At 46.1% G+C, this 11,020-nt stretch overlaps 1 protein-coding gene across 1 annotated transcript; it reads left to right on the top strand.

The window, feature by feature from the left end:
* Nucleotides 1-4,381: 4,381 nt before the first annotated feature.
* Nucleotides 4,382-5,057, top strand: LOC119298456 (flowering-promoting factor 1-like protein 5). The gene has a single exon (XM_037575853.1). The coding sequence runs from the start codon at nt 4,407-4,409 to the stop codon at nt 4,737-4,739; it is 333 nt and encodes a 110-aa protein (XP_037431750.1). The 5' UTR covers nt 4,382-4,406; the 3' UTR covers nt 4,740-5,057.
* Nucleotides 5,058-11,020: the final 5,963 nt, after the last annotated feature.

Raw genomic sequence — 11,020 nt, 5'->3', positions numbered from 1 at the left:
AGAGTGATTGGTTTGAATTCAAGTGTAGAATATAGGCAAATGGGTGCTAGCTGTACATATTAATTGCCTCCATTCAGTGTTGATTTCTTCAGTGTACTACTGCTAGTGTCGATTGATGCATTGGTTTGAGTTTGATTTAGTCAGGCAGGTTTAGTAATTCATTTTTAGATTAATTTGACATGGGTTTGATGAACTATGTAATACTCCCTCTGTCTCAAAATATAAAACGTCTTTTGCTCTAAATATTATCCAGTACTATTGCTTACATGCTTCTAGCGGCTGATGCTTTTAATTTTGCTTAGTTTTTATGCTTCAGATCGCTTCCTCCATGACACCCCGATCCGGGCGGCGCCAGCAGCGATGGCGATCGACAATCGAGTGTGCCTAACTCTGCATCTATAACTGGCCTGTCTTCTTTGGACGGTCAGCTGCTTCCTCCCCACATTGAAATCTCGACCCCTTTCTTGTTGATGGACTCGTTGACTGATTCGTATGTGCGTGGATGCAGGGTGCAGGTGCTCTACTACGCGCTACTCCGGACGGGTCACCTGGACAAATGTTCTGGTTGTTTTTGAGCTACTTCCACTTTTTTAGCCGATTGACTACTGGCTTATTTTATAATGCAACGATGACTACTGCACTGCACCTATATTTGGCTAGCTCACTTAGACTGGCTATTCTTCTGCTCTTTTGATGGCATATATATCAACTATCAAGCAATGAAGCAATGCTCCCCTTTGCCTTGGCATGTGTGCAAACTGTGTGTTATGTATTTTGTTCTAGCGGTACTATATAAGCCTGCATGTACGGATGTGTATGCCAATGCCTGCATGAACAAAAACTTTTACAAGGTTCTGGTTGCTTTGATAGTACACTGTATGTTCTACATTATATTTCTATATCTATATAATTTAGTTTGAGAAAGTAACTTAAGGATGTGTATCCCTTTTTATAATTCCTCTACACTACTCAATCGCTATCTGCCTCTAATTATTATAGTGACATCACTTATGGGTACAATGCTAAATTCTTGAGAACCTGCAGTAATCATCATATTTTTAGCTATCTTAATTATTCTGTGCGATGCACATTGTTGGTGTTAATCCACCACCCGTTTGGCCACTGTAATATTTACATAGTATTTTTTTTTATGTCCTAGTAGTAATGCCACTGTAGTATTTACATAGTAGTTTGTCTATTACTTGTATCCAGATTTTATATCCTGCCCTATGCCCTTGTCGACTTGCTTAGGTACATAATTGTTATGTCTTGCAATCTGGTATTGATGATTGTCAATGTATTCATGTATACCCTTCTAGTGTACCTTGTATGTGACCCTGCTGATTTGTATATCAATGCTTTGTTTCCAATAGATGTATGCTGATGCCTGATTCCTTAAAACTTCACTCTTGCAGTAGCATTTTTCCTTAGTGCATAGATGTATGAGCCATCACTTATGCTTGAAACCTTGCTCTCTTTCCCAGGAACCATCGTGGTCTGCGTCACTACTGGGCGTGTGTATCCGTGGTCAGCACACCAAGACTACCGACAGGAGAGGGAAGACTGTTGGTGTCTCCAAGAAGCGATAAACTGCTTCACAAAGATCCCCGCATAGCTTCACTACTACTGTGTTGGTCCATTTCCAGAATCTTAAGGAGTGTTCTTGTTTAGACGATTACCTTGGATGATGCTTTTGCTTGGGGAGAGGCTCAAGAAGATCAGGTATAAACTCCTCCCCCTCTCGTTTGTTTTTGTTTCATACAGTTTGGTGGTTGATACATTACTGTGCAAGTTCTATGGTAGGTGAGTTCTTTTTGTTGCTGCAAGCATTGACACAATATGTCATGTGCAGGGAGCTTTGCATCCGAGTTTCAGCCATCCTCTACAGCAAGGAGCTCTCAGCCAAAGGAGCAAGTAGCGCTGCTAGTTCCTTGAGGCCAGATCGAGTAAGATGGCACACCATGGCGTGTGGTGGCGTATTTTGCTTCCGAGAACAATACTATTTATTTTAAGTGAGATGTACTTGTCTAGTGTTGGTAAAAAAATTGAAGGATGAAGTATCATGTACTGTCTATGTATTAGTGAGCTGTAGTAGGAGTGTAATGAAATTTTATCTGCTGTTGTATGTGCTATTTTCCTCTAATGTGTTGTGTACATTTTACTTGAACAGTAAATTATCTAGAAAAATGTTCTTACTGGACCTGATAGTGGTCACGTCCCAAATATACTTGTACTATTAAGATGCCATAGCCCAAAATAACCTGAGCTGAAAAGCTATTCAGAATAATTATAAGCAGGCCTCGACTCAAATAGAAAATAGAAACGAAAAGGAAACAGGCTATGTGGAAAGGTAAAGGCCCATGATAGAACAGGCCCAAAAAAATTCAGGAAAAAAAACATAAATGGGCCGAATTGTTGGGCTAGGCCCATGTAGAAAACCGAATTGGACCGGGCTGAATCTTGTGCCACATCAGCTTGCCACGCTGGATGCCTACGTGTCCTGGGGAGGTGGCTAGTGACCAAAACAGAACAATAGGCTTATTTTGGTCGTAAACGTCTTCGACCATTCCAGAATAAATGTCGCTATAGTCAGTTTATGACCGCCAGCTTTTGACCTTCTGTTTTTGGTCACAAAAAGGTTGCAAATGAAAAACCATGACCTTTCAGTGACCAATAGTGGTGGTCACAAGTTGACATATTTCTTATAGTGTCCCCTCTGTTGTGACTGCGGAGAGGCTGAGTAGGAGTTGAGCCGGGAGCTATGTCTGGGGGAAATTTTGGACGACGGTGATGACCATGGATGTCTAAGACGTTTAGGGTGCCATTTCCTCCCTTGGAGACGATGTAGAGATGCATGCCCTCTCTCCTCCTTCCCCCGTGCTCGGGTGAAAACCCTTAATCCTTGGGATTGGTCGGTAGCGATGCTGCTACATCGCCGACTCCTCCAAGGCGCCACCTTGTTGTGGGGTGATGTATGTGCAGTTGTGAACTCGTAGGTTCCTTCAGGGGCTTGATTTGAACTTCATGGGGCATAGTACCAAGGAAAATTTGGTTCCTCCTTAGACGGCATGCTCTTCTCCTCCGAGTGGTCTAGATTGCCCGACGACACAACACCCTTGAGCTTAGGGAGAGAGGATCGCGTTCCCTCTCCGGCGATAGCAATGCAGTAGTGGGTATGAGTACCAGCGATCCTGGCTAGCTCTGGCGTGGCTTCATGACTTTGTTACTCAATTTTTTCGCCGTGTCATCAGCGGCGATCTTGTTCTATTGTAGGCGTTCTCAATGTGATTTGTTTTGTGTGAGATGACGATTGTCCACGTGCTCTCTTTGTTTGGTGAGGTGGTCATGCTCGATGTTGCGTATCTTTGGTAGCTAGTCTTGTGTCCGTGCGTGCTCTCGGGTGAGTTGCTCTACCTTGCCGCATGCGAGGCCCTTTGAACTAGGGCGAGAAGAAATGGGTCTTCTTCGGTGGTGGAGGTGGAAGGCAAACGTCTCGCCAAATGGGACCGAACCAAGGCATGATCTTCTTCTAATGGCATGACGTCCCCTCAAAAGACTTGGTCTATCCCTCTGGTTCCACCGCAGGTCGAGGCTTAGACATTGTTCCTTTTGCTTCTTTGTTTGTAGTCCATTAGCTTTCCTTTAGCAGTTTTTATCTGCCGTGTGGGATTACATCCCCTATTTCCTTCATTATCTTTTGGTTGAAAATTGTGGTTAGCTCTCGCCTCCGGCCCCTGTTCTACAAAAATCTGTTTAGTTTTCAAGCAACCGACATAATCTAAAAGTTTGGACTAGCGTAGCTGTTAAAGATCTCTCACAATCAAACAAAGAAATAAACAAAAGAATTGTCCTGCCTTTGACACAGCTGTGCGGTGGTCACCGGAAATAGCAATATATATAGCGGCGCACCGGGTATGGCCGAGAGTGTCGGCAACGACTAGCTTGCAGGAGAGCAAAACAGCGGCGACGGCGGCGGCGGCAAGATGGACAAGTGACAAGATGAGACAGAGAGCGACGAGGCAAAGAGGCGGCAGATACATGCACTTGCGTCTTGCGATTGCGAGCATGTCGTCCAACTCCAACGCATGTGCGCAAGTACAGAGCACCGGCTCCGGAACGGCAGTGCACGAGACAACACTCTGCTGCGTCGGGAGATACTCACGTAACGTCGGCCTCCACTTTCGCCCGACGAACATTCTTTTCCGACTGAAAAGACGGGAGAGGCTAAAACCAGCCGCAACTATTCCCAAAGAGGAGCACCCGAATAGGCAAATCATCGAGAATCTCGACCCTAGAATCTAGATGGTGCACTTGTCTACCGCGCGCGCAACGCTGGCCTATATATATGCACCACCCCTGCTGATCGATAGCGTGCGCACATCTCAGCCAGCTAGAGAAGGGCCGGGATGTCTGGTTCGGGCTCGGGCTCCGGCGTGTGGGTGTTCAAGAACGGCGTGATGCAGCTGCAGCCGGAGCAGCTGGCGGCGGGCCGGAAGGCGCTGCTCTACGTGCCCACCGGCGAGAGGATGACCACGCTGGAGCTGCTGGAGCGGCGCCTCGGCGCGCACGGCTGGGAGCGCTACTACGAGAACCGCGACATCGTGCAGCTCCACCGCCGCGACGGCGGCATCGACCTCATCTCGCTCCCGCGGGACTTCACCAAGTTCCGCTCCACCCACATGTACGACGTTGTCCTCAAGAACCGCGACAGCTTCAAGGTCGTCGACGTCCCAAGTTAACTGACCTACTCCACTCCGTCATCAACGTCGCCTTTGATCTTTTATCCGACTACTATGTGTGTGCTATACTCCCCCTAAGTGCTTTTGCATTTGCTTAAGGCGTGAAATCAGGGCGGAACGCATCAAGGCATGCATGCATGCATTGCGTGTGCACCGTAGTAAATTGTAATCGTACGTGTGTGTATGGTTTGTGTGGGCCTGAAGTGTGACAGCCTTTGTTAGCTAGCTGTTGCACATTTGCTGGTCATATTCACACAGCCATATACTAAAATCCATCCGGTTTTACTTGTACCCTCATTTTAAACTATATTTTGACCATGACTTAAGCTAATAAAATATAAATTATACATAGCAAAAGTAATATCACTGAACACTTTGAACGAGTCAAACAATATAACTTTTTATGACATGTATTAACATTTTTGTGGCCAAATATGTGGTCAAATTTTGACCCAAAATATGGTGAGACTAACAAACCCGGACGCAGACAGTATTTATTAGAGTTCAAAAGTATATCAATCTTCAACATTAAAGTATGACAAAAAATTATAACAAGTCATAACTGATACAAATAAGGATATATGCCTATATACATAGCCTATTGTTGGACCGTCATTCAAACCGGATGTACGTATCCCCTGCTACCACATATCATACTTTTGCTGATCATGTGCCCGCCTATTTGCATATACGTTGATCAAATTGTTAATTAATGGTTAATTATCTCTAACTATATCTATGTTTATGCAATGCGGATTAAATAGTTATTCAATTCTTTTGCACATATTGGTTTGCCACTAATTTTCTCGGCATGTCCCGCTTTTGATTTCCATTGCACGCGGCTGGACCCCGACCGTGGCATTGCGGTTCTGCTAAGATCGTTTAAGGGTATGATATACTACTACCACTTCAAAAAAAGTACAATACATAAGTATGATGTTAGAGCAATCCTATCAGAGTAGACGAAATGGTTCAATTGTTATAAGAATCGTCAATATGATTATTTTGATCCAAAATTACACTTCAATAGAGTCGTTGTATACCTCTGGATCGGCATAATTTATGCAAGGCGCTCCATATCAAGCCCGTGAGCCTTCATATTTGGAGGCCATACGTGAGATTAGTTTGGAGGGTGCGCCATCCGCCAACAACTCATGTGGGAGAAAAGTTTTACCTCCTGCTCATCCTTCTGTGAGGCCCACCTCCTCTCACCGCCAATGCCGTAGACATCCCACCTCCTCCATGGCACCGGGAAGCGAGCCAACTAATGGCGAACCCCACGTGCCCAACTGGCTCGTGTCACTTCCCGCCATGTTTTACCATCATCCCCCAACATAAAAAAGTTGTCATTCTTTCTCTTCACCCCACCATCCTTGCCTCACAAAGCTCCTCTTTCTCTCCATTTTCACCATCCCGATTGCCACTCGGCAGGACTGGGTTCGTCTCTCGCAGGAAAAGCAACAACTTGTCGATGAGGAGGAAGCAGTGATGGAAACCGCTGAAATCATTGAGGAGGAGGAGTGGATTGACGTGACACGGAGGAGGCCTTAAAAGAGGATCCCGCCCTCCACAATGAGTGGCCGGATTCTAATCCCCAAACGCACACCATTGTTTGGTATGTCAAGCATGGCTACGAGCAGACCCTGTATGGGTAGGAGAGGTCTCGCCCACACAATTCCTCATATCCAAAACCACGTGCTCGCAATCGCCTCAATGTTAAGGAGGAACGGGATGAGCGCTACACCGTCTACGTGTCTCGGTCACCCACCCAGGTGAAAAAATTGCGTAGACCGTTGCTGGGCAGAGGCTATCGCTCGAAATGAACATCGTCGTATGGCTCCAATACAAGGAAGCACATGCGGATTTCGCATTGGATCCAATGCGCGTCAGATGGCACCAACTCAATGCCAAGATGGCTTGATTTGAGGAGACGAATCGTGCAATATTGGGGGTTGTCACCCTTGAAAAAGCGTGTCCAACCTCCACCTCACGGGGTAGGAATGAGACCAAGAAGAGGCCGTCGGACCATCACACCGTTAGGCATAGAGGACAAATGGACTCATCACATATGCATGTGCCGCGTGTACTGCATTCATCATCGTCGTGGTGGGAGAAACTAGTGCTTCTTCCAAGACGTAAAAAGCCATCATCTTATTATATGAAAAATGCGAAAATCCATCTTTGCACCCGAGCTCATCTGCACCCGCGCTGACCAAAAAAATCAAAATAATTATTAGAAAAATTAAAAAAATTCCAATTTTTTTGTGCGGTAGAAAATTTGATGCGCGAGGTCCGCTTCAATTTTCAAATCATTTGTACATATGAGGAGCTCTCAGAAAAAAGATAAATTGGGGGTCTGAAAAAATATTTACTGTTCACTTACTGTTTCAGCCCGGTTTGTCTTTTTTACTGAGAGCTGCTCAGAGGTCCAAATGACTTAAAATTTTGAGCGAGCCTCATGCATCAAATTGTCTACCGCACAATTTTTTTTTGAATTTTTGTTGAATTATGTATGAATTTTTTTCTAATCAGGTATAGATGAGTCTGGGCACCGAAACGTCCTACTCATGAAAATGTCACTACTCAACTTTTATACCCCTATGTAACAACTTTGTAATGCAATGTTATCTCAAATTGAATGTTTGATTATTGAGTTGATGCAATAAGAAAATGATATGAGGGTCGCATTATGGTAGCCCTTATATTATTACGGAGCGTGGTCCATATCCAACATGACGCTCACACATATGGCAACTTTACTAGAGGTGCGTGTAGATAAATTCAACGAAGTGGATGATGCACGGTTCGAGCTCGAACCGAACTATCCATGCTCACCTCCCATATGGTAGCTAGCTGGAGCTCTCGATCTTCCCGTGTTCGCTCGTGTCTTTTCTTCCAGATGCTCCACCAAAATCCGTCACGTCATCCACTTTGGAATTCGTCTCCGATCATGATATATACGAACTGTTCCCTGCAAGGAATAGTGCATCTTTACCGAGTGGGATTATTGCAAAAAGAAAGCATAAAGTCTTGGCCAAGGAACATATTCTTAGTTCTTGCCGATGGCTACTCTTTGCCATTCCTGTCGAAATATCCCTGCTCAATTTTATTTCTCTCTCTTGATTTCGAATCGTGGCGTTTTAGTCGTTTTAATATTTAGACAGTATATTAGTTGCATGTGAATATTAGGTATGCTATTATTTGTGTGTTAATTTTATAATTAGTGCAATATTTGGTATGATATTAATTGCATATTAAACACGTTGAACACTCACCATTGTAGCAGCCTAGGTCATTGGATTAACCTAGTTTGCTGGCCGAGATCAGTTGAATCTGTCTCTTTGGGTTTTTTTATATTGGTATAGATATAGATATAGATATAGACATAAATATAGATTATGGCACGTCGCTCAATATCGAATCTCAAATGCTTCCAAGAACACATCATGATTGATTTGTCAACATTGTGGCGCACGACACGTATGATCAAGATGCAATTTCATGCATGTCTAATTCGATTATCTACCATGAGGAACCTGATCATAATAGACAGTGGTAGAGGATGGGCAAAATTTAAGTGGGGCAGCTTCGTCATCAGCAATGCCGCTTCGCCGTCTTCCACCCTGTCGAATATTGTGTACGAGTTGGATTACGTTTGAACTTAATGTTGTAGTGTGGATAGAATACTTATAGTGTTGGAGTCGGACATATTATACCCTTGACCTCTTTTATATGAGGAGGCGCCCCACATTATAACCAATGATGGCTAGATAGTGACAAGCGCGTAAGGGGGAGCCGGCGCCCGGATGGCCGGTGTTGCGGTACCTCGGGAGGGAGTGCCCGTAGGCATTGCCCCGAGAGTAGGCGAGTAGGCAAGTTCGTCAAATCTCGTTAATAAATTTCAATGTTGTTATTATACTGTGATTGCTTGTTTCTTGATAGATCGACCGCGTATCTCGAATTTATTCTAACACACCCTACAAGTGCCGGTTGCACCCGCACGGCCTAGATTTCGTGTGCCTTGCACATTGGCACCATCGCCGCCCTCAGCCTGCCCCCTCCAGTGTTTTTTTTAAGAAACACGTGTAACTTTACTCATACTCGTAAGAATTAGGAACATCTATTGCCGGGCACCTCAAACCCTCAAACGTCTGGACGGGCTGCCCGATCACAGTCCGGTCATGATATTTTGATCTAGACGGACCCCTCAAACATCCCTCAAGCGCCTGGGGTGACCGGCACCCCCATATCCACCCTAAATATGAGGCGTATATGGGGGTGTCCGAGCACGGTCGCCACGTCGGACCCGACCCACGCTGGTATACCCAACCCCACATAAATCCTCCCCATCTGCTCGTCAGACCAAACCCTAGCCACTTCACTCCCCTCCCCTCCGTCACCTTTCTGGTCGTCTCCGGCATGGCGGGCAGCGGATTTGAGTTCTTCATCTGCAGATCCGTCGACCCCGAGCTCATCCCACATGGCTCCGAGGAGGAGATGGCCGTCCGGCTTGCGCTTTGCCGTGCTCGGGAGGAGGCCCGTGCACGGCTGCACTCGGACTCCATCCGTCGGGAATCCATTGCGTTCGCCCAAATGGCGCATGGATCCGGCGCTAAGCCGGCCGTAGCTGCCTCGCCGGAGGACGTGCAGTCCTTCTGGCGTCCGGTCGCGCTGGCGGACGCGCAACCCCTCTGGTGGTGCGCTGATATTTGGGACGCACCATCGTCCCACGAGGCCATGGCACGGCATGCCCGCTGCGCAAGGCACCGGGCGCGGGAGGCGGCGGACGTTGGCGAGGCGGAGTCGCATTCTCCGAAGCCCCGTATGGCGCATCAGCCCGGGCGTCGCAAACCGCATCATGGTGGACGTCGGCGGCTCGTCCCCGGAAGGATCTGTCATTTATCTGATGTCCATCAGCACCCAACGGGTTCCGGGCTCCGACGAGAAAGAGTAGGGCATGGAAGAAGGCGGCGCCTTGAGTCCTGTAAGCCGGCTCGTGTCCCATGCCCTACCCTACTTTGCTGGCGATCGGACCAACATTCTGAGGAGCGCAGCCAGCTGCCGGACATGACCAGGGTGGAGCCGGGCGAGCGGGGAGCGGCACTGGGCGAGCTCCGTTTAGATTACGTTTCACGTTGCATGTAATAATATGGAGCTGAGATTCTAATTTGAGGTATTTGTATGTGGAATGCATTTTTTGAGACGCGTCCGGACATTATCCACAGACGCATCCGCGGGCATTTAAGGGTTCGGATTTGTCAAATCCGGCTGTAAGGCTAGTCATAGTGGGGGTAACTTAGTTAGTAACTTAACACATCTCAAGACAATTTTGCTTATGTGACAAGTATTTAATAAGGAAAGAGGTGCTTATGGTAACATAATATGTTACTGTAACATAATATTTCCCGAGACAAAATGAGTCTATGAGCTAATAAATGAAGCAATCTATGACACCACTACTATGTTACTTTGCAATATAAAGATAGTAACTTAGACTAATGTCATATGCATAATATTAGTATAAGTTACTCCTTACTATGACCAGCCCAAATGCTCTAATAGTACAATGCTTTGGGTAACGAAAGGTTTGTGCTCGTGTGGCTCGATCCTCTTTGAGGGAATTCCTTATTTAACACAGTGTTAAATATTTTTGCCTTATTTGACATCGTAAAACAATTTCTTCCCTACATGACACCGAGTCTAAATTTTATGCCTTTTATAACACTTTCATCCATTTTAAGCATTAACGACGTTAAATGACACATGAAAAGACCCTTTTATCCTTGATGTGGTATGTGATAAAAAAATTAATAATTGCTACTGATGAAAGAATACTTGTCGAGCCGACTTGGTTTGTTGTATGCGGGTACGTAGCTGAGCAGCTGCATGCAGATCTTTAACTGCATGTGTTTATGTGGCCGGTTTGGTTGCTCGGTGCGTACCCAAGTTCCATTTTTTTTGATCAAGTGCTTATGCTAGCTCTTGTGTACAAGCTCTCTGTCCAGGATGCGCGTAACGCGGGCTTGGGTCGCCGCACTAGCGACGTGGATACGAGAGTAAGGAGCGCGACCGCGAGGAGACTTGCGCAGCCAAACTGGCCGGCTGGATGGATGGATCAAGATGGAACTGAGAGAATCAACTGGTTAGTACGTACATAGCACAGTGCGTTTTTGCACACATGAGTTGTGTAATTGCGGCCGTGCGTACGCGGGTGTGTGGCTGTTGAGCCAATGCTATCAAGTGTTTGGCGTGGTCGTGCTTAGTAGCAGGCGGGGATGGAT

Source organism: Triticum dicoccoides, chromosome 5A, assembly GCF_002162155.2.
Source record: "Triticum dicoccoides isolate Atlit2015 ecotype Zavitan chromosome 5A, WEW_v2.0, whole genome shotgun sequence".
Classification (NCBI taxonomy): domain Eukaryota; kingdom Viridiplantae; phylum Streptophyta; class Magnoliopsida; order Poales; family Poaceae; genus Triticum; species Triticum dicoccoides.
The sequence above is the reverse complement of the archived record's forward strand: the minus strand, read 5'-3'. Positions and strand labels throughout refer to the sequence as shown.

What these genes read in the sequence shown, in the direction of transcription:
- LOC119298456 (XM_037575853.1), top strand. Translation starts at nt 4,407, where the DNA reads ATGTCTGGTTCGGGCTCGGGCTCCGGCGTGTGGGTGTTCAAGAACGGC.